The 25,979-nt window shown below is 35.9% G+C and overlaps 1 protein-coding gene and 1 long non-coding RNA gene across 4 annotated transcripts in view; both read left to right on the top strand.

The window, feature by feature from the left end:
* LOC131943638 (uncharacterized) overlaps nt 1-23,363 on the top strand; it is a 123,562-nt gene extending 100,199 nt beyond the window's left edge. The window contains exons 1-5 of one of the 3 annotated variants that reach the window (XM_059303842.1): nt 16,331-16,449; nt 16,692-16,776; nt 19,483-19,577; nt 20,297-20,385; nt 22,023-23,363. In XM_059303842.1, coding sequence (XP_059159825.1) covers nt 16,739-16,776; nt 19,483-19,577; nt 20,297-20,385; nt 22,023-23,099 — 1,299 coding nt within the window. In that variant the 5' untranslated portion in view covers nt 16,331-16,449; nt 16,692-16,738 and the 3' untranslated portion in view covers nt 23,100-23,363. Of the gene's footprint in view, nt 1-16,330; nt 16,450-16,691; nt 16,777-19,482; nt 19,578-20,296; nt 20,386-22,022 lie in introns of those variants that run through there. The other 2 variants (XM_059303844.1, XM_059303845.1) reach the window with 2 other exon arrangements.
* On the top strand, nt 6,112-8,436 carry LOC131943646 (uncharacterized). The gene is made up of 3 exons (XR_009386921.1): nt 6,112-6,292; nt 7,138-7,172; nt 8,345-8,436. It is a non-coding gene; the product is annotated as an uncharacterized LOC131943646 (long non-coding RNA).
* Nucleotides 23,364-25,979: the final 2,616 nt, after the last annotated feature.

The following is a 25,979-nucleotide window of genomic DNA, read 5'->3' as shown; positions in this document are numbered from 1 at the left end:
CAAACATTTTGATAAATCTAGATTTACAATTTTTGCCCGATTAAAATAAGTCCTGTATATCCCGTATGTTATGAAGGACTGAAGAGTAAAACGGTGAAAACTGTCAAAACTTCATGTGATTTTTGTTCACGATTACAATACTTTCTCTATACTCTGTATAAGAGAAAGTAAAAATTGGTGGAAAACTCTTGGTAACTATGACAATGGCGACTATCGTGAAAAATCAACCCTTTCGTAGGATTTCCACCATTCATAAAATATTATATTTTAAGCCAAATAAACAATGAATTCATAATCTGTTACCATATGTTTGGATTACTCAGCCTCCTGACAACCCTTCAGATGGAAATTGTTCCAAAAGTCTAGCTTTGCCAAGTGTTGCCTCTATAGGTAGGTTCTAGCTCTCAATGAATTCCACTCCACAAAAGAGCTGATGTGTTTCTGGTAGTTTGAGAAGGTAACAAATCGGCCAACAAACAAAATAATATATCTAATATAATATTCGGCACGTTACTCTACATGATTTTGGATAGGCACCATGACTAGAATAGCAAGCACCTTTTTGACTACCATCTACTGCAAATGAACTGATATGTGTACTTCGTCTCGTCAAAAGACGCCATTCTATTCTTACCATCTTTTTAATGAAAAATTTTCAAAGTAAAACCTGCAAGTTTTAAGTGGAAAATATATCGGTTGAATTTTTAAAACTTATTTAGCATTAGGTGGATATTTAAATGTACTATTGAAATATGTACTAGCACGTCTTTAGAATTGTTTAGCTCCGTAAGCCGAAACAAATTAAATCAATTTTATTTTAATTTAATTGTTAAATCTAGTGGGTTAATCTAATCAGATCTAGATAAAATAAAATGAAAGGCACCAGCCACAAACAGAAAGATCTAGATCTAGACTATATAATATCAACAGAGTAGATGTTGCATTGGTTCCGTTAGTTTTTCTCTTCGCATATTAACACATTGCTGTGTTGAACATTAGAATGTTGATGAAATCAAACTGTTCTTTATGATTTATTGTTTTCAGTTTTAGAATAAAGTATAATCTATAGAATGTTTGGTATTACCTGTAGATTTGCCACGCAGTTTTTCTGCAGTGTGTGTGTGTGTGGGGGGGGGGGGTAATAAGTCGAACACATGGACCTACTATATTGGTGTTGGCAAGATTAAAAGTTTGAAGTTATTTTCTATTGTTATTTGATCGTTTAAGCGTTTACCCCCCCCCCCCTCCCCACCCTCTAGTGTTAAAAATTTTTCAAAAATTAATGCAACAAACTCTACCCACACTGGTTACCAATATTTATGGTATTATAGCACCAGCCATTTGCTAGGTGAGAACTAAAGAAAAATAGATTAAATCAGAGAGCATTCGGTTAAAGCCTTGTGGCAAAACCTACTCATGTATTGATTTGCTCAATATATATATATATATATATACACTCACACTGACACACACACACACACACACATATATATATATATATATATATATATATATATATATATATATATATATATATATATATATATATATATATTTATATATATATATATATAAGAGTGGGTTTGTTTGACGTGATATTTTGCAAATGAGATCACTGCATGGCACATTCTAATGCAAAATTAAATCTTACGCTTTTTTATTTTATTTTATCATAGGTATATATTTATAATATAATTAGCACGTTACTCCAAGGCATTGTCATATTAGTTATGTTGTGTTTATTAAGTAAAATCCTAAACTGTGCAAAATGTTGCGTATCTGTATTCTGTATCTATTCTTTGCTCGCAATTTGTTATAAAAGTCTATCTATCACCTTTCAATGAAATGATATGTTATATTAGATTAAGTTATTATTATGAGATTTAAATTAAACATTGCAAAAACAGCAATATTTATTATCTAATGTTATTAATATATTAATTAACTTAAGAGTTTTCTTTTATACCATCACTACATTTAATAAAAATTCAAAATATAATGTCGGAAAAAGCTACTTTTGTAAATCTTAAAGCACGTTTTACTGATTCTCTTGCTCACAACAACTCTGGCATCACGGGAAACAATGCTTCTCACGATCAAACCTGACTAGTTGATACACAACACAAGATCAAACCTGACTAGTTGATACACAAGATCAAACCTAACTAGTTGATACACAACACAAGATCAAACCTTACTAGTTGATACACAAGATCAAACCTGACTAGTTGATACACAAGATCAAACCTGACTAGTTGATACACAAGATCAAACCTGACTAGTTGATACACAAGATCAAACCTGACTAGTTGATACACAAGATCAAACCTGACTAGTTGATACACAAGATCAAACCTGACTAGTTGATACACAAGATCAAACCTGACTAGTTGATACACATCACAAGATCAAACCTGACTAGTTGATACACAAGATCAAACCTGACTAGTTGATACACAAGATCCAACCTGACTAGTTGATACACAAGATCCAACCTGACTAGTTGATACACAACACAAGATCAAACCTGACTAGTTGATACACAAGATCCAACCTGACTAGTTGATACACAAGATCAAACCTGACTAGTTGATACACAACACAAGATCAAACCTGACTAGTTGATACACAAGATCAAACCTGACTAGTTGATACACAACACAAGATCCAACCTGACTAGTTGATACACAAGATCCAACCTGACTAGTTGATACACAACACAAGATCAAACCTGACTAGTTGATACACAAGATCAAACCTGACTAGTTGATACACAAGATCAAACCTGACTAGTTGATACACAACACAAGATCAAACCTGACTAGTTGATACACAACACAAGATCAAACCTGACTAGTTGATACACAAGATCAAACCTGACTAGTTGATACACAAGATCCAACCTGACTAGTTGATACACAAAACAAGATCAAACCTGACTAGTTGATACACAAGATCCAACCTGACTAGTTGATACACAAGATCAAACCTGACTAGTTGATACACAACACAAGATCAAACCTGACTAGTTGATACACAAGATCAAACCTGACTAGTTGATACACAACACAAGATCCAACCTGACTAGTTGATACACAAGATCCAACCTGACTAGTTGATACACAACACAAGATCAAACCTGACTAGTTGATACACAAGATCAAACCTGACTAGTTGATACACAAGATCAAACCTGACTAGTTGATACACAACACAAGATCAAACCTGACTAGTTGATACACAACACAAGATCAAACCTGACTAGTTGATACACAAGATCAAACCTGACTAGTTGATACACAAGATCCAACCTGACTAGTTGATACACAAAACAAGATCAAACCTGACTAGTTGATACACAAGATCCAACCTGACTAGTTGATACACAAGATCAAACCTGACTAGTTGATACACAACACAAGATCAAACCTGACTAGTTGATACACAAGATCAAACCTGACTAGTTGATACACAACACAAGATCAAACCTAACTAGTTGATACACAACACAAGATCCAACCTGACTAGTTGATACACAACACAAGATCCAACCTGACTAGTTGATACACAACACAAGATCAAACCTGACTAGTGGATACACAAGATCCAACCTGACTAGTTGATACACAACACAAGATCAAACCTGACAAGTTGATACACAACACAAGATCAAACCTGACTAGTTGATACACAACACAAGATCAAACCTGATTAGTTGATACACAACACAAGATCAAACCTTACTAGTTGATACACAACACAAGATCCAACCTGACTAGTTGATACACAACACAAAATCAAACCTGACTAGTTGATACACAAGATCCAACCTGACTAGTGGATACACAACACAAGATCCAACCTGACTAGTTGATACACAACACAAGATCATACCTGACTAGTTGATACACAACACAAGATCCAACCTGACTAGTTGATACACAACACAAGATCAAACCTGACTAGTTGATACACAACACAAGATCAAACCTGACTAGTTGATACACAACACAAGATCAAACCTGACTAGTTGATACACAACACAAGATCAAACCTGACTAGTTGATACACAACACAAGATCAAACCTGACAAGTTGATACACAACACAAGATCAAACCTGATTAGTTGATACACAACACAAGATCAAACCTGACAAGTTGATACACAACACAAGATCAAACCTGACTAGTTAATACACAACACAAGATCAAACCTGACTAGTTGATACACAACACAAGATCAAACCTGACTAGTTGATACACAACACAAGATCAAACCTGACAAATTGATACACAACACAAGATCAAACCTGACAAGTTGATACACAACATCAAACCTGACAAGTTGATACACAACACAAGATCAAACCTGACAAGTTGATACACAACACAAGATCAAACCTGACAACATGATACACAACACAAGATCAAACCTGACTAGTTGATACACAATACAAGATCAAACCTAACAACATGATACACAACACAAGATCAAACCTGACTAGTTGATACACAACACAAGATCAAACCTGACAACATGATACACAACACAAGATCAAACCTGACAAGTTGATACACAACACAAGATCAAACCTGACTAGTTGATACACAACACAAGATCAAACCTGACTAGTTGATACACAACACAAGATCAAACCTGACTAGTTGATACACAACACAAGATCAAACCTGACTAGTTGATAAACAACACAAGATCAAACCTGACTAGTTGATACACAACACAAGATCCAACCTGACTAGTTGATACACAACACAAGATCATACCTGACTAGTTGATACACAACACAAGATCAAACCTGACAAGAAGATCAAACCTGACTATTTGATACACAACACAAGACCAAACATGACTAGTTGATACACAACACAAGATCAAACCTGACTAGTTGATACACAACACAAGATCAAACCTGACAAGTTGATACACAACACAAGATCAAACCTGACTAGTAGATACACAACACAAGATCAAACCTGACTAGTTGATACACAACACAAGATGAAACCTGACTAGTTGATACACAACACAAGATCAAACCTGACTAGTTGATACACAACACAAGATCAAACCTGTGTGGTTTTCCCTCGTGAATTAAAAGATCAGCTGGTGCGCACATGAAGTCTTGTACTAAACGTATCGTAGCTACACATTAGATCAAACAATGACACATTGCTATAGAGTTATTTTAAAATGATTTGCTACTTTTTTACTTTCTCGTATATACGAAGTATAGAGAAAGTCTTGTAATCGTGCAAAAAAAAAAAATCGAGATTTTTGCAAATCTCGACGTTTTACATCTCACTGATACGGAAAAACATAATTTTGCAATCTTGTCCGTATGTCTGTGTGTCCGTGTGTGTGTGTGTGTGTGTGTGTGTGTGTGTGTCCGTGTGTAAACACGATAACTTGAGTACCGTTACAGCTAGGTTGATGAAATTTCATATACAAGTATTATATCAAAATCGTAGATCCGTATCAACTTTTGAGCGATTTCGGATAACCGGAAGTGGTACTTTTTCTACTTTGAATTTTTCAAAAGCCTATAACTTGAGTACTATTTCAGATAGATAAATGAAATTTCACATGTAAGTAAAAGATCTAATTCTTTACCTTCTGTTAAATTTTGAGTAATTTCCGTTGACCGGAAGTAGTACTTTACGCTACTTCCGATTTCTCAAAAAACTAATGTAAATTTATAAAGTACTAATACTATTGCGCACTATTATACACACCTTTATTAGGCGTTCGCTTGGTGCGCAATTGTTTTTTACTGAGATTCTATTCTATTTTTAAAAGTTTCAGTATTTAAAATGGATTAAAGATCATAACTATATCCCCAGTTACCATCCCCTGTTGTTTTATATAAGAATATTCGAGAAAGTTTAGGGGAGATCACTACCGGTTTATTTGTATCCTACTTTACACAAACATAATGGATCCTGGACTGTGAACTCACAGCGGGACCGAACTAGAATAGCCTATATGTTAAGATTGCACACCATGTTTATAGTTCAGGTTGCACACCGTGATTTTAAAGAGTAAGCACTAGTTCTGATTTAAGCGGTACGCGATAATGAACGGTTGTGTTTACACCATCTTGTCCACTAACAACATTTAAATTGATATTAATGAGAAAATATATTTAAATTTATAAAATTCGATCGGAAAAAGACAGATACGGTGATTTGAAGGGAGGTGATTTTGATCATAATGGGAAGGACCCTTTAGCTATGTTAATGAAGAGGAATGTGAATATATTGCTTTGAGAAGGTAACGTATTAAGTTTTGATTCTCACTAAGTTTCTTCTTTTCTCTATTTGTACATAGAATAACTTGGTTTACGCCTGCAAACAGTGATTCTCTCATACAGATATAGTAATTCAGTATTAAATTTATATACTGCACATGAAATCAACTAGAGCACTATGCTAGCGTACAAGAAGAACATAGAGTTCCACGTGCCTGTTACAGTAGACCAATCCAGATACAACAAGACGTCACCATGTGAGCTGTAGTGCACCCTAAGGAGTCGTGATAATCTTGTTTTAGTCGTAATCTTGCACAGCATTGCAAGTAAATTTGCTCTCCCAAATCTGGTGGTACAGGTGGAGTAGAGTTCACCTATTTATGTGACTTAGGCATATGACGTGACCGTAAATAGGGTCAGATACCCATCAGAGCTGGTTTATTGCAGCAACATCATGAGTTCTTGAGATCTAGTGCTGAAGGTATTAGATGTTATCAGTGTTTCTTTCAGACTTTTTTCTTCGGGGGGGGGGGGGGGGCGCAATTGATATTTTCTGAGGGCCGGACAACATTTTCGGGGGGGGGGGGCACTAAGTAAATTATATGTTTTTTATATAGATTCCATTTCGTTCGGTGGAGGGCGGTAGACTTTCATCGAAGAGATGACTGGAAGAAACTCTGTTATGTCTATAGCTGTGTTTGTCTGATAATTAAAGCGTCTATAGTCGTCAATGTAAAAAGTTGCCAAATATTTTCCCCATTTATTAGAATCTACAAGTAATGTGAAGCACACATTATCAATTGTTTATTCTTAGGTGTTCGAAACATTTAAACTAATACATTAAATCCACTTAATTTTTTTTAAACAGATACATCTTTTTGCGAAGCTGAAAAATGGAACCAGGTAGCCTATAGTGTTAATTATATATATATATATATATATATATATATATATATATATATATATATAGTATATATATATATATAGTATATTAATAGTATATATATTTATATATATATATATATATATATATATATATATATATATATATATATATATATATATATACTATATATATATAAATATATATAGTATATATATATATATAGTATATTAATAGTATATATATATATATATATATATATATATATATATATATATATATATATATATATATATATATATATATATACAACTTGTGATATAAATGATGTTAGTGCTGTGATTACCATAGTTTTACTTTAAGGATACATGCTTAACCCACACCAGTGGTTCCCATACAGAGCAGTAGCGCTACCCGAGAATGGGAATGCTAGGGTTGGTGTTTTGGTTAATAGAAAGATGTTTGGAATTGAGAGGTTTGAAGCTTACACTTGTGTCTTCTACAAAGACAGTTCAGAAATGTTTGTTCTGAGAACAGCATCAACGACAACAGATTGTCGACTGCAGAAGAGAACCTTAGGCCGCTAAATCATGTATAATTTCTATGAATGCGAATCACCGCCTTTTATATAAAACTATAAAAATTAACAGCTTAGTGGGCAAGAGGAAAAGAATAGGCGATGAATGTAGGGCCTATATATATATATACATGTATATTATATAAAAGTATATATATATATATATATATATAATTCTCCATCACCTCTTATATAAAACAGTAAAATTTCATCGAGTTGACCGAGGTGAACATGGATTGGGTGCTTACGTATCTGCAGATGTCATAAATAATAGTCTCAGTCCAAATGGATGCTATATGCGAGATAGTAGTTCTGTGGCTTACAGTGCCATTGGTTACAACTCAGGCGGGCACTTGATATTTTCAGAGGTGGGGGGCGGACTAAATTTGCCGGGATGGCGGTCACTAGGAAAAGTATATAATTTCTATATAAATTCCATTATGTGGGGGGAGGGGCGGTAGACATTCTTCGTGGGGGGGGGTGGTGCTCCGAAGAGATGCCTAGAAAAACTCTAACACTAGACCCAGATCTGTAGACTTACAGTCCGTAGATGCTTTTGAATTCGTACTAGTTCTGGATCTACTTAATATTTAATCTATTTCTTTCATTATGCAGACAATTTCAGTCCAAATCAGTATCCGTACAACACAGGCGGATATCCATCTTCAATGGGACCAATAAGACCACCTGCTTTTGGACCTCCTTATGGTTGCATTCCAGGTGATACATCGGCTTATCTGTATCTTTCTCGAATATTCTTATATGAAACAAAAGGAATTGACTACTTCCGGTCAACGGAAATTATTCAAAATTTGACAAAAGGCTAAAAATTTGATCTTTTACTTTCATTTGAAATTTCATTTATCTATCTATCTATCTATCTATCTATCTATCTATCTATCTATCTATCTATCTATCTATCTATCTATCTATCTATCTATCTATCTATCTATCTATCTATCTATCTATCTATCTATCTATCTATCTATCTATCTATCTATCTATCTATCTATCTATCTATCTATCTATCTATCTATCTATCTATCTATCTATCTATCTATCTATCTATCTATCTATCTATCTATCTATCTATCTATCTATCTATCTATCTATCTATCTATCTATCTATCTATCTATCTATCTATCTATCTATCTATCTATCTATCTATCTATCTATCTATCTATCTATCTATCTATCTATCTATCTATCTATCTATCTATCTATCTATCTATCTATCTATCTATCTATCTATCTATCTATCTATCTATCTATCTATCTATCTATCTATCTATCTATCTATCTATCTATCTATCTATCTATCTATCTATCTATCTATCTATCTATCTATCTATCTATCTATCTATCTATCTATCTATCTATCTATCTATCTATCTATCTATCTATCTATCTATCTATCTATCTATCTATCTATCTATCTATCTATCTATCTATCTATCTATCTATCTATCTATCTATCTATCTATCTATCTATCTATCTATCTATCTATCTATCTATATATATATATATATATATATATATATATATATTTATTTATTTATTTATTTATTTATATATATATAATTCTCCATCACCTCTTATATAAAACAGTAAAATTTCATTGAGTTGACGGAGGTGGACATGGATTGGGTGCTTACTTATCTGCAGATGTCATAAATAATAGCCTCAGTCCAAATGGATGCTATATGCGAGATAGTAGTTCTGTGGCTTACAGTGCCATTGGTTACAACTCAGGCGGACTTTTTTCTCCAGGGGGGCACTTGATATTTTCAGGGGGGGGGGACTAAATTTGCCGGGATGGCGGTCACTAGGAAAAGTATATAATTTCTATATAAATTCCATTATGTGAGGGGGGGGGGGGGGGCGCGGTAGACATTCTTCGTGGGGGGGGGATGCTCCGAAGAGATGCCTAGAAAAACTCTAACACTAGACCCAGATCTGTAGACTTACAGTCCGTAGATGCATTTGAATTCGTACTAGTTCTAGATCTACTGAACATGTAATCTATTTCTTTCATTATGCAGACAATATCATTCATATAGGATGGAGCAGCGCAGGCGGATATCCGTCTTCAATGGGACCAATAAGGCCACCTGCTTTTGGACCTACCTATGGCGGCATTCCAGGTGATACATCGGCTTATCTGTTGAGTTTTTGTTAAATATAATAGGCCTAAACTTTCTCGAATATTCTTATATGAAACAACAGGGGATGAATACTTCCGGTCAACGAAAATTATTCAAAATTTGACTAAACGCTAAAAATTTGATCTTTTACTTACATGTGAAATTTCATTTATCTATCTGAAATAGTACTCAAACTGAAGGCTTTAAAATATTGAAAATAGAAAAAAGTTCCATTTCCGGTTATCGGAAATCGCTCAAAAGTTGATACGGATCTATGATTTTGATATAATACTTATATATGAAATTTCATCAATCTAGCTGTAACTGTACTCACGTAATCGTGTTTACAGATACACACATACACACACACAGAGAGACATACGGACAAGATTGCAAAACTATGGTATTCCTACTCAGGAAGCTGTAAAACGTCGAGATTTGCAAAAATCTCGATTTATTTTTTTCTGCACGATAACAAGACTTTCTCTATGCTTCGTATATACGAGAAAGTAAAAATCAAGCACTATTTCCGTTTCAGTTATTAATGAACTGATATAATTAACTCGAAATTGTAAGAGAGAAATCTAGTTTTATTTTAAAACCAAAATAAGTTAACGTAGCTGTTGTTTATTGAATGGCTTTTTAAATGGTTTCTGAGGTTTAGTCAAAAACATATATGAAATATTACACGATCTTGCGTAATTTGAGTTTTAAGTATGCCGTGTTTCTTTTAGAAAACTTGAAAAAGTTTATATTTAAATGTAAATTCCATTTCAGGCCCAATTATTTACAGGCCACCTTATGGCGGCGGCATGAGTCCATATAGCCCTAATGGGCCAACAATTGGACCACAGTTGGTTCCACCTTGGAGACCAAGTGAGAGACGAACAGACTTAAGCTCTGCCTCATCATCAAATGAATCTTTATTCACGGACCTCTCAGGTAGGGTTTAAATATTGATTACACACCTTTTATATTTTACATAGGAAGTACTGAAAAAAAATTCATAAAAAACGTTTTAATAACAAGTTTTTATGTAATAATGCACAAAAAAGGAGAAAATAAATTATACACTACTATTTAAATAACTATAAAGAATATATATATATATATATATATATATATATATATATATATATATATATATATATATATATATATATATATATATATATACACATACATATATATATTATAATAATGACCCTTCTTCCACATACAAAGATGGCTGCAAGATAAATACTAGCAGACCACATACTGTAAGGCAGGAACAAAAGTTGAGGGTAAGTCTGTATAAGAGTCAGTATTATATAATTTATTTTGATGTTTTGTTGAGTAGCATGTAAGGTGATATGCATGCATTACATTTTAATATGGTACGAGCGGCTCAAATATTATTTGACAGGATTTTTAGTAAATCTAGTAACTCCATTTCAAACTCTTTTAACTCTACGATTTCGTAGCTTTCCATATACATTCATCCCTGATGATACTGAAATATTTTCACATGTTGAATCTACTAGACATTAGATTAGTCATTATCTATAATTAATGATCCCTAAATTATATGAAAGGGGAGATGGAAGGATTATAAACTATCAACTGCTTGACAACGGTGAACTGGTTAGTTTTTTGCTTAAGATGCACCCACAGACTATGAATGTATAGATAACTGTCTTTTAGAGACCGCAAGTTACTGATCGTGTTTCAAAACTATTTTCTCAGGAGATAAAAATTTTGCAGGAGTTAAAACATTATTCTCTTCCTATTTGCTGCCACTAAAAGTTTTTACTGAACAAATATGAGAGGAAACTACTTATTCTACTATAACATTTCAAAATTTAGTTTTATAATTTTAATAAAAATTAAGCAAATTTTTAAAAAGTTTTTTTTTTTGCTCGACCTGAAACTCGCGCTGCTATTTTTAACCAAGAATTTCCACTATAGCTGCTGTGTGAATATATTAGGTAGTGATAGATTTTTGTTATATTGATGGTGATACTTCACCCCCCCCCCCCCCTCACCTACATATTGATATATACTTAAATCTAGTTTTGGCTATATTTTTTTCCCTTTCGTTGTCTTTATTATAATATTGCTAATTAGCAGGATTTCTTTATTTTTATTTTTTGAAACTTATATAATTCTGCAATGCAAATTGACATGTCATGTGAATTTTTGTTTACTTTAAGACAAAGTTAAAATCTTTATTTTAGTTAATAGTAGGTCTTTTGATGAGTTGAATTTAAATAGTCCACGCACCACTTTAGTATAGCTATAATAATGTAAATAAAACGTTGCCAATATTACCTTGAACTTTAAACGACGATAATTTCTTCCCATCCGCTTAAAGCATACGTTCCCCACCAGCTATTGCTTCCTGCATTGGTACTTCGGACTCACTTGTTTGGGTTAGTGGTGGACCTTGGTCAGTAGACGACCTACTGGATGGACCTATGTCAGTAGACGACCTACTGGGTGGACCTTGGTCAGTAGACTGGGTTGACCTTGGTCAGTAGACGACCTTCTGGGTGGACCTTGGTCAGTAGACGACCTACTGGGTGGACCTTGGTCAGTAGACGACCTACTGGGTGGACCTTGGTCAGTAGACTGGGTGGACCTTGGTCAGTAGACGACCTACTGGGTGGACCTTGGTCAGTAGACGACCTACTGGGTGGACCTTGGTCAGTAGACGACCTACTGGGTGGACCTTGGTCAGTCGACGACCTACTGGGTGGACCTTGGTCAGTAGACGACCTACTGGGTGGACCTTGGTCAGTAGACGACCTACTGGGTGGACCTTGGTCAGTAGACGACCTACTGGGTGGACCTTGGTCAGTAGACTGGGTGGACCTTGGTCAATAGACGACCTACTGGGTGGACATTGGTCAGTAGACGACCTACTACCTCGAACCCGCTATCCGAGCATGTGGTTTTCGTTCTACAGCTAGACCATGCTGCTCTACAGCTAGACCATGCTGTTCTACAGCTAGACCACGCTGTTCTCCAGAAACAGCCGATGTTGGATTAGAATTTAATTTCTGCAACTAGACTATCTACTACAAATGTGGACTGAATTGGCTAATTTTTGTGTGTTCAATAACTTTACTCAAGTCTAGGGTTATACAAACCATATTGGGTGTTAGTAAAAAAAACGTAACTGATTCGTCTATCATCCAAGTCTACCGTTAATACTAAATTATTTCCTTGTTATTTTTGCCTAGCGTCAAAATTAAAATTGATGCTTGTTATCTAATCATCGCCTACCCACCTTCAACTTGTCAACTACGTCATTCTGCTCATACTCACACCACACATATTCTATATCAACAAACATATTCAAGTCGATACACTCTAACCCATTATTTATTTCTTCCGTAATTATTATGAAGCCAATTAAGTCATTAATCGACTGTTTGGGAAGTGACACTGTGTATACTTTGTTATGTAACATGTTATTATACCAAATGTGTATGCAACATGAACTTCTTTTTTTTTCCTAGTGCATACCACCAAGGATTGATTTACTACTGGTCGGAAAAACCGGAAACGGCAAAAGTGCCACCGGAAACACAATAGTAAGAGAACAGACGTTCGAAAGCGGATCAACCACGTCTTCGTTAACCAAACAATTCTACAGCGCGACTACAAACACAAAGGTCGTCCGTTAAAAGTCGTGGATGGTCTGACAGTTTGTGACACCAGACTTAACATAGAACGGTCAGTTGAGCAGACAACTGAGGCCGCTAAGCTGGCTCTGGCAGCCAATCCTGAAGGCTATCATGCCTTTCTTCTGGTCCTTAAATATGGGAACAGGTTCACTCATGAAGAAAAGGATGCGGTTGATACTTTAAAAAAAGTTCTTGGAGATAATTTCCTACGAAAAAACGGTATTTTAATCATTACCGGCGGCGATATTTTCAAGGAAGAACAACGTGGAAAATTAGATAAGAGAACAACCTTCCCCCAATGGTGCGAAAAACAAGACGGCGCCTTTAAAGATTTGATAGAAGAATGTGACAATAGAATCATCTTATTCGACAACAACACTCAGGTGAAAAAGATCAAACAAATCGAAAAATTATTAAATAAAGTCGATGAGTTACTTAGCGCTCGCCGCTATACCAACAAGCGATTTGAAAGAGTTCAGATCCAAAATCAGATCCAGGATGAAACTAGACCAGAAGTCGAGCTGACACAAGTCACCAACAGCCGTATTCAGAATGAAGACTTGGTGTCATGTGAAAGTAGCCAAAGTATGCCTGCCACGTATTCACCACTTGACTACCCAGATTCTCCACCCAAATCGGCATTCGTGCTGAAAGATAAAAGTGAGGAATACGAAAATCTGATTAGGGAATTCGAGCTTTTTAAGAAAAAACAACAAGAAATCGAAGAGTATTTCCAGAAAAAAATTGAAGAAATGGAGCAGAGAATGCGAGACAAGGATAGCGATCATCAAGAGACAGCAGAGGTATTGGAGCCGGAAATCAACCTGGAACAGTCAATGGTTAACGTTGAAACAATAAATGAGGATATCGAAAGTTAAAAATTGGAAGAGGTTTAAATGTTAAGTAGGAACTAAAGAAAAAACAACGCATTTTCTAGTCTTCAAATTGGAACTGCAGTAGTGTCATCCTGTGTTACTTACGCGCTTTGTATGCAGATACAATTATTACTATATCAGGTACCATAATTCAGGTGAAAATTTGCATAAAGCGGTAGGGCCCTATCCATCTACCAGTTTCTACTAAATTAAAGTTTTGAAACTAGGCCTACCAACTTATATTTTTGTCATTTATATATATATAAATATTTCCAAATTTTAGATCAACTTTTTTTTCTAAATTAATTTTTTTAACATAATTATTTTGTGAGTTTATTAGAGCGTAAGTGCATAATGAATGCTGTACTCTCTAAAATTATAATGTAATTTGAGAGTATAAAAATGGATGAATGACTTGCATTTTCATGTGAGTAGGTTATGTTGTTTAAAGATTCAAAATTATAATGTAATTTGAGAGTATTAAAAATGGATGAATGACTTGCATTTTCGTGTGAGAATGTTGTTAAAAGATGCAAAATTATCTTGGTCAACATGTGGACCACTTAGAGATAACTGTAGAATGCAACACGTGCTGTTTGTTTTTCTACTGTGTTTATAGCCTTTAAAGCTCCATCGTGCATCGATTGATTTATTCAACCATGACTATTGTGGTTGCATTTTTAAAGCTATATAAACATGGTTATATATACATATTTTATTAGTTTGACATTGTATATTAGACATAATTTTGTAACAATTATTAAAACAAGATGTGGCATGTTAAAGGAAAACATACTTTTGTTATAATTTTATCAAAAACGTTATATAATTAGGTACGTGGAGACATGGACAACAGATAGACACTAAAAAAGAATCAAGACTTTTTAAGCAAATGGTTGAAGAATATATTTAAAATATTATGACAAGAGAAGCTGAGCAAAACTATAGGTGTCTGGACAGAAGACAATAGAAATGTAAATCACGGAGAGGGGAAAGCTTAAGCGATAAAACGCGAGTGTGCGATTTCGAAAGTCGACACTAGGGTACAGAGTTTCTTCCAGGCATCTCTTCGGGGGGGCAAAGCCCCCCCGAAAATTTTTTACCGCCCCCCCGAACGAAATGAAATTTATATAATTTATATAGAAAATATATATTTTTAACAGTGTCCGCCCCCCCGAAGAAAGTTTACCGCCCCCCCCGAAGATTTCAAGTGCCCCCCCGGAGAAAAAAGTCTGGAAGAAACACTGCTAGGGTATAGGTGTAATACAAGGTGCGCTTTCCCTGACCAAGATGCCCATTTCTTCCTTATCAAAAACAGATGATTGCAAGCCAGGGAATAGATAGATGGTCGGAAAGAAACGAGATTTTGATAAAAAAATATAAGCACTTAAAAAGGTCAGTGGACTATGAACAAATATAAAGACGTTAAATGAGATAAGTAAAGGTCAAACGTCTCAATAGAAGCCTAATTAGTAGTCAATTTTAGTGTTTCTGTAAATTAAAAATTACTAGATAATAACGATGAACTAATGTTTGAGAAATAAAATACTGGGATAACTAAGGATCAACTTGGTAAGGAGTAGAAATCACAGAAGAAATACAAGTCGAATAATGTGGAGGATTAGTGGTCTTTGAGAATATGAATAAAAAAGTTAATTTTATAACGGAAAGGTTAACAGATCAAATGCTAGTGTTACCTAAACATTTATACACATTTTTGAAGTATTTTTTTTTTATTTTTAATAGTGAAGTGATGACGATTAGGCTAAGATATAACTTTTAAAAAATGTTTAAGTAATGAAACACTCTGAAACCTGCAGATAAACAAGCTTCAATTTATCACTTTACTATTTATGTTTAATATTGCGCACCATGTTTCGAAAATCAAGCACCATTTCCGCATCAAGTGTTTTAAAGTTGACAAAAAACATCTTCTTTTTCAACGACAGAGATTTTTAGGAACACATTGTTTTTATTTTAAATATTTCTATTGAATGGTTTCCAAAACTGGACCTAAATGTTAAAGTGGTATGAATAAATTTTAAATTTAGAACGTCATGTAGCATTGATAATTTAATATTGAAATACAATTTTGATTAGACAATCGCATAGAGTATAGAGTGTAGACAAATAAATATTGATCAAATAAGTGTCATTCAGTAGAGATTATATCTCAGCTGGAAACTAAATCTTAATATGTAAATGAATAAATATATATATATATATATATATATATATATATATATATATATATATATATATATATAAAGATTGAGAGAGAGAGAGATAGAGGAGCGTTCAAAGGACACTGCTCTGTATGTCTATCTTCCAATATTCGACCATTGAGCAGTCAATGTAAGTATAAAGTTTATCTGCAAAACATACATATGTATTTAAGCTAAAATAAGTTACGTATAACATCAGTTATAAGTTTCATATTATAATAATTTAAGTAACAATCTCAATGTAGAGTTCGAATTATCATCAAAAGCTTTACTTAAAAAACGTGTAGCTATTTGTATTAAGTAGATGTAAGTGTAATGTATGTTATTTAAGGTTATATTGTACAGGAGGTGGTTTAAGCATGGCTTATTTTCTCTATGTAATCAATGTGCACGATTTAGCTTATTTAGATACATGAAATAAAACTGTTTTTTGTTCATGTCGTCATTATTCCTATAAAGTATTTTGTAAAACGTTTGGGTTGTATGTCGAAAGCAATGTTGGTAGACTATCGACAATGATGAACTACAGTTTTCTACTTGAAAGTATAGAGTTGCAAGTAAAGTCAGAGTGAGTAGCAGTATATGCTACACAATTGGTCGCAAACAGCGATGGCATTTTAAAATGTCGCGGAAAGATTGTGATTTGTGTGACTTAACGGATAGGGGCTTCGTATTGAATCTAGTTACAGAATAATGTTTGGTCATTCATATGTAATCAACAAAAGAAAAGTGTTGTGATTGAGACAGGGACTTATATGTCAATGTACAGGTAGGGAGGTGGATAGTCAATTCATCACTCCTACTGGTAGTTAGGTGGACAGCAAACTGGTCAACAAAACTGGTGGACAGCAAACTGGTCAACAAAACTGGTGGACAGCAAACTAGTCAACAAAACTGGTGGACAGCAAACTAGTCAACAAAACTGGTGGACAGCAAACTGGTCAACAAAACTTGTAGTGAGGTGGACAGCAAACTGATCAACAAAACTGGTAGTTAGGTGGACAGCAAACTGGTGAACAAAACTGGTGGACAGCAAACTGGTCAACAAAACTGGTAGTGAGGTGGACAGCAAACTGGTCAACAAAACTGGTAGTGAGGTGGACAGCAAACTGGTCAACAAAACTGGTAGTGAGGTGGACAGCAAACTGGTCAACAAAACTGGTGGACAGCAAACTGGTCAACAAAACTGGTGGACAGCAAACTAGTCAACAAAACTGGTGGACAGCCAACTGGTCAACAAAACTGGTGGACAGCAAACTAGTCAACAAAACTGGTGGACAGCAAACTGGTCAACAAAAGTAATAGGGAAGTGGACAGCAAACTGGACAACAAAACTGGTGGACAGCAAACTGGTCAACAAAACTGGTAGTGAGGTGGACAGCAAACTGGTCAACAAAACTGGTAGTTAGGTAGACAGCAAACTGGTCAACAAAAGTAATAGGGAAGTGGACAGCAAACTGGACAACAAAACTGGTGGACAGCAAACTGGTCAACAAAACTGGTAGTGAGGTGGACAGCAAACTGGTCAACAAAACTGGTAGTGAGGTGGACAGCAAACTGGACAACAAAACTTGTAGTGAGGTGGACAGCAAACTGGACAACAAAACTTGTAGTGAGGTGGACAGCAAACTGATCAATAAAACTGGTAGTGAGGTGGACAGCAAACTGGTCAACAAAACTGGTGGACAGCAAACTGGTCAACAAAACTGGTGGACAGCAAACTAGTCAACAAAACTGGTGGACAGCAAACTAGTCAACAAAACTGGTGGACAGCCAACTGGTCAACAAAACTGGTGGACAGCAAACTAGTCAACAAAACTGGTGGACAGCAAACTGGTCAACAAAAGTAATAGGGAAGTAGACAGCAAACTGGACAACAGAACTGGTGGACAGCAAACTGGTCAACAAAACTGGTAGTGAGGTGGACAGCAAACTGGTCAACAAAACTGGTAGTGAGGTGGACAGCAAACTGGTCAACAAAACTTGTAGTGAGGTGGACAGCAAACTGGTCAACAAAACTGGTAGTGAGGTGGACAGCAAACTGGTCAACAAAACTGGTAGTTAGGTGGACAGCAAACTGGTCAACAAAAGTAATAGGGAAGTGGACAGCAAACTGGACAACAAAACTGGTGGACAGCAAACTGGTAAACAAAACTGGTAGTGAGGTGGACAGCAAACTGGTCAACAAAACTGGTAGTGAGGTGGACAGCAAACTGGACAACAAAACTTGTAGTGAGGTGGACAGCAAACTGATCAACAAAACTTGTAGTTAGGTGGACAGCAAACTGGACAATAAAACTTGTAGTGAGGTGGACAGCAAACTGATCAACAAAACTGGTAGTTAGGTGGACAGCAAACTGGACAACAAAACTGGTAGTTAGGTGGACAGCAAACTGGTCAACAAAAGTGGTAGTGAGGTGGACAGCAAACTGATCAACAAAACTTGTAGTTAGGTGGACAGCAAACTGGTCAACAAAACTGGTGGATTGCAAACTGGTCAACAAAACTTTTAGTTAGGTGGACAGCAAACTGGTCAACAAAACTTGTAGTTAGGTGGACAGCAAACTGATCAACAAAACTGGTAGTTAGGTGGACAGCAAACTGATCAACAAAACTTGTAGTTAGGTGGACAGCAAACTGGTCAACAAAACTGGTAGTTAGGTGGACAGCAAACTGATCACTCCTACTGGTAGGGGTCAAGTCTTACGCTGCAGTTCTATTGCTGTTGACGCTTCATAATTTGAGGCCATGGACAGCCCTAGAAATAGTAACCTAACTTTCGTATTTTTTTTAATTAATCAGTTTTAATCCATTTCAAGTTTTTCTTTTCACACAGAAACAAATGGGTTTATTTGAGGATGGGAAGTAAAGAAAGTTGTCCGATCACTACAATAAATAAGGACGCGGTGAATATTTTACCCTGTGTTCCAGGTACAGTTTATAATTAGATCAATGTATCATTAAATCATACAGTTTCTCGTCTGCTAAATAAAATATACCCTCCTTAACATGTGTGGTCACAAAGGTTCTGGTGTAATAATATTGTTTTCGCGGTAATAGTCAAGAACTTGTTGCAAATCTTCCTAATTTTTGGAGGGTAGGCCTATTTAACATTTAAAAAAAATGAGACTGTTGCGAAGGTATTAATGATTAAATTTTTACTGAGCTCAGTTTTGTTGAGACAGATCAATGTTGTTTTTTACATCCCATCTTCTGAGTAGCCCTATACGTTAAGAAAGAAAACACAGATCAGCATGTCGTGCATACACCTCGCAATTGTTATTTATCATATCCGATAAGGGTAATCAGTGTCTCTTCCAGACTTCTTCACCGGGGGGGGGCCTTGATAATTTCATGGTGGGGGGGAGCGGACATTTTCCGGGGGGGGGGGGGGGGGGGGTGGACACTGGTAAAAGTATGTTCTATATACATTTCATCACGTTCGGGGTAAGGGACGGTAACCTTTCTTAAGGGGGGGGGGACGCCCCAAAGAGATGCCTGGAAGAAACTGGTGGTAATTTAATTACAGGAGTTATGCCAGGATAAAGGATAATTTCCATTATTCGACATATTTTAAACACTTATTTAGACTTATATATATATATATATATATATATATATATATATATATATATATATATATACCATAGCTACATCTTCCATAAAAGAAGCGCAAGGTTGCAGACCTGATTTTGAAAGTGTAAACAAACGACTAACGTTGGAAATGAGTGAAGATATGGTGAGTCTGTATATGGATTTAAATAAATAAAATATGAACAGCTGTGCACAACAAATGTATGCACATTCCATTTATAGACCATCCGGGAGGTTGAAAGCACTGTTGACACGGTACTAGCCTATATGTACGGTATAAATAGCCGCCTAGAAACGTGCCAACAATGTTGTTATATTTATAAATACATAATGGAAATTCTTCAAATATGTTTTGGTAAGGTTCAATACCGAGTTGAAGAATCGAGGAGATTATTCGAATTCTAAACCTAGATTGCAAATGAAAAGGCGTATTTACATTGATATTTTGAGGATCGAACTCGGCTCGACCTGAACAAGAGCGATCATTTATTGTCTTCAGTGCGTTCTAGTAATGATCGTTTTGATCTCCCTTTAGTGTATTACAAATGGTGGTAGAGTCTTTCGTGTACGTACTGGAGAGGATTGGTGATTGGCTATAGTTATCAGATTGTGGTGTATTAATAGAGCGTCATATATTGATGTTTTTTTTTTCTTTTTACCCACTGTTCATATTTAAATATAGATTTCCACTCCATGACAAGAAAAACTGACCTGTAATGTCCACTCCATGACAAGAATAACTGACCTGTAATGTCAACTAGATTACAAGAACAACTAACCTGTAATGTCTACTAGATGACACGAATAACGACCAATAAAATCTAGTCATTTTCAGGTCACGTCCCACTCCGCATAAAAATAATTTTCAGTTTTATTTTTTCGAACAAAATCCTCTTAAATTCTGTAATTATTTTACTCTGAAAATGTTTTCTACGATATTTTATTCACGCAATGTATGTCCTGATATTTTTTGTCTTGAAATATTTTGTCCTTGAGATCACTTGTCTTAGAGATAATTCGTCCTGTAATTTAGTGTTTAGGAATAATTTTTACTTGAAACACTTTGACTGGGATATTTTATCAGAGATCATTTGTCATGGGACATTTAAGACGTTACGTATCACCTAATATTAATAGCACAGAAACAAACTAAATTTTTAAAACATATCACTAGTTACACGAAGGGTTTAGTAAAGGGGTATAAGGGTAGAGGGCGCCAATGTTAACTCAAAAAACCGAGGTTTAGTAGGCCTACCGGGTTCGAGTTCAAAACTTGCAATACGTCACACAGGTGAAGCATGACATGCAAGTCAGTCATGCAAACAACCACCCAGGTGAAGCATGACATGCAAGTCAGTCATGCAAACGTCACCCAGGTAAAGCATGACATGCAAGTCAGTCATGCAAACAACCACCTAGATGAAGCATGACATGCAAGTCAGTCATGCAAACAAACACCCAGGTGAAGCTTGACATGCAAGTCAGTCATGCAAAGAACCACCCAGGTGAAGCATGACATAAAAGTCAGTATGCAAAAAACCACCCACGTAAAGTATGACTCACAAGTCAGTCATGCAAACAAACACCTGGGTGAAGTATGACTGTCTACTCAAGTACTATTGGTAGGAGTGCTCATCACAGTTGATATCTGGATTCTACATCCTGTTTGGTGTGGGGGTTTCCTCTTTTCACGTGAATCACTGGAACAAAAGACTGCAAAATGTTTCTGATGTAAAACGTTTTTTTAAGCATTACAATGTGTTCTTTTCTTTCTTTCTCTAGCTGAGAACTTGCACACCATTGGATCCCATGATTAACGTCCTATTAATTGGAAAATCTGGAAATGGCAAAAGTGCGACAGCCAATACCATCGTAGGGCACAGAAGGTTTTCTAACAGATCTAGTGGATCTTGTTCAACTCAAAAAGTTGACTACCATATTGCGGAGTACGAAGGCCACCTTATCAAAGTAGTCGACGGTCTGTCAGTTTGTAACACCAGACTGGATAATGAACGGTCAATAGGGGAGTTAATCGATGCCACAAAGGTGGCTCTGGCAGTGAACCCTGAAGGCTATCATGCCTTCCTTTTTGTGCTGAAATACGGCAATAGGTTCACATACGAAGAGCAGGTCACAGTTCAGGTTTTAAAGAAAATATTCGGGGACAATTTTGTTCGAGATTTCGGCATTTTAATCATCACTTGCGGGGACATCTTCCAGCAAGAACAGGACGCCAAAGACTTTGAAGCTTTAATCTTCAACGAGTGGTGCCAAAGTCAAGATGGCGCATTTAGGGATTTCATGAATGAATTCGAAGGCAGGATTCTCTTATTCGACAATACATACCGCTTTGACGTGGACATAGACAATCCTGTTGACGATTTGATTTCAACGATTGAGAGGTTACTCTACAAACGAACGTATGACCTTTCAGAGAGAATTCAGCAAATCAACGATACTATTGTAACCGAGCTAAAGAAGCTCTTGATAACTGGCGAGGCTACATTAGAAGAAGCCAGTGCAACCGTTGATCAGCCGCAACCCACACACGGCTCTAATGAGACGGAAGTCCTAGCACCCAGTGACAAGATTTCACCTCGAACTAAGACTGACCAGGAAATACTGGCCAAGCAGGAAGAACTCACTAAAGCCTTGGAATCTCTGGAGAAGAAGTTTTCTGATGAAAGCGCTTTCTCTGTTAGATATATTGAAGAAATGAAAACCAACTTTGAAAAAGAGCTGAAAAATCAGAGAGAAAAATATGAAAATCTTATAGAAGAGCTGAAACACGATCAACAAAAGAGATTTGATGATATAAATAGAAGAATGCAAGAGACAGCCACCCAAGAAGGATCATAGTTTATGGCAAACGTAAGGAAAAACATTAAAAAAAATTAAAACATCAAATAAAAAATAAACGATAAACCCTGAAGCAATAAGCGTGAAGCGCACTGAAAACGTACAAAGCAACTTTGTTCCTGAAATGCCATTAGCGCCATATAATCTAACATTATGGGGACTGATATCCCGAACAGTTGCTAGTTTGAATGACATGGTATTCATCCATTATTGTCAATTAACTTAACTTAATTTCAAACTAAAATAATTAAACTGATCGCCTGCGTGGTGTCGTGTTTCTGTTTTTTAATTAATTTTTTTAAGAGTTCGTTTTGAAAAAATGTAAATCAAATGATGTGGTCTGGTGTACAAGATTCCATGTTCGACAAGATAAAAGCGGTTTCAACTTTCTGTAAAAGAATGAAGGCGATATTCGGCTAATAATTTTTTCAGAGGTGATAGCAAGGCGGATCTTCATTGGACATTTCAAAAGTATGAATCTTTTATTAGATGTTTTTAATATCCAGAACAACCACCTTACATCAGTTTAGCCATCAGTGAAAAGTTTCAACTTTCCGATTTTTTTTTCAACTTTTTGTATTTCATATTAAAATACCTTGGTTATTTTAAGAAATGTAACATTCTAAAAAGGAACAGAGTGGCCTAGCGGTAGAGAGCTAGACTGCTAACCCGTAAGTCACGAGTTTGAATCAGGGTTCAAGTCAGTAGATCGTCACTGAGTCAATTCAGCTCTGATGAGTACCTAACTCACGTTAGGGAAAGTAAAGGCGGCTGGGCATAGAGCTGACCACACTATCCCTTCATATGCCAAGTTCACAGAAACAGGTGACTACTATCTCACTAGTCCCAAAGACCGTCAGGTTTGGAATGGGAACTTTATCATTCTTAAACTTAAATATTTTTTCTGTCACAAACAGTTGAAAAGTTTTTAGCATTAGTTTTTTTTATGTCCTTTTTGGAGAAATATGCATGTCCTCGTATAAAGTATGACAAGCCATAGCGTAGACCATAAGTAAATTATGTGCCATAGCATTATGCTAAAACAAAAAAAGGGGAGAGAAATGACCAGAGATAGACCTTGCTACCAACGAATACCCACATTATTTGATACAGTGTATTTAAACATGTGTCAGTCCACAATGTAATGATAATAAAACATGGGGTTGGCACAAGGTAATGATATGAATAGCTAATAGGCTAGAACACATCAAAGGCACAAGGTAATGATATGAATAACTAATAGGCTAGAACACATCAAAGGCACAAGGTAATGATATGAATAACTAATTGGCTAGAACACATTAAAGGCACAAGGTAATGATATGAATAACTAATAGGCTAGAACACATCAAAGGCACAAGGTAATGATATGAATAACTAATAGGCTAGAACACATCAAAGGCACAAGGTAATGATATGAATAACTAATAGGCTAGAACACATCAAAGGCACAAGGTAATGATATGAATAACTAATTGGCTAGAACACATCAAAGGCACAAGGTAATGATATGAATAACTAATAGGCTAGAACACATCAAAGGCACAAGGTAATGATATGAATAACTAATAGGCTAGAACACATCAAAGGCACAAGGTAATGATATGAATAACTAATTGGCTAGAACACATCAAAGGCACAAGGTAATGATATGAATAACTAATAGGCTAGAACACATCAAAGGCACAAGGTAATGATATGAATAACTAATAGGCTAGAACACATCAAAGGCCAAACAAATGTAGCAGAACGAGCCTAGCTACCAGTAACCAAACCACACTGTCTGGTACTGTGTACTGGAGCCAGCTTGGTGTCTGGTAGTCTGGAATATCACGTTTTCAACTGCAGGTACAGAGAACTGAAACCAAATATTGAAATATTTTTCTAGATTCTGGTGCAGGAGAGAGTGGCATCTTCCCCATATCTCATTAGTTCCCCAACCAAGTTAACCTCATCTCTCATTAGTTCCCCAACCAAGTTAACCTCATCTCTCATTAGTTCCCCAACCAAACTATCACATATCTCATTAGTTCCCCAACCAAACTAACCTCATCTTTCATTAGTTCCCCAACCAAACTAACCCCATCTCTCATTAGTTCCCCAACCAAGTTAACCTCATCTCTCATTAGTTCCCCAACCAAACTATCACATATCTCATTAGTTCCCCAACCAAACTAACCTCATCTTTCATTAGTTCCCCAACCAAACTAACCCATCTCTCATTAGTTCCCCAACCAAGATAACCTCATCTCTCATTAGTTCCCCAACCAAGCTAACCCCATCTCTCATTAGTTCCCCAACCGAGCTATCACATATCTCATTAGTTCCCCACCCAAACTAACCTCATCTTTCATTAGTTCCTCAACCAAAAAAACCAATCTCTCATTAGTTCCCCAACCAAGTTAACCTCATCTCTCATTAGTTCTCAAACTAAGCTATCCCATATCTCATTTGTTCCCCAACCAAGCTATCCCATATCTCATTAGTTCCCCAACCAAACTAACCTCATCTTTCATTAGTTCCCCAACCAAACTAACCCCATCTCTCATTAGTTCCCCAACCAAACTAACCCCAACTCTCATTAGTTCCCCAACCAAACTAACCTCATCTCTCATTAGTTCCCCAACCAAACAAACCCATCTCTCATTAGTTCCCCAACCAAGCTAACCCCATCTCTCATTAGTTCCCCAACCAAGCTAACCCCATCTCTCATTAGTTCCCCAACCAAACTAACCTCATCTCTCATTAGTTCCCCAACCAAACAAACCCATCTCTCATTAGTTCCCCAACCAAACTAACTTCATCTCTCATTAGTTCCCCAACCAAGCTAACCCCATCTCTCATTAGTTCCCCAACCAAGCTATCCCATATCTCATTAGT

The sequence above is a fragment of the Physella acuta genome, unplaced genomic scaffold (assembly GCF_028476545.2).
Source record: "Physella acuta isolate Inbredline_101_S28 unplaced genomic scaffold, ASM2847654v3 ptg000464l, whole genome shotgun sequence".
NCBI lineage: Eukaryota > Metazoa > Mollusca > Gastropoda > Physidae > Physella > Physella acuta.
The sequence above is the reverse complement of the archived record's forward strand: the minus strand, read 5'-3'. Positions and strand labels throughout refer to the sequence as shown.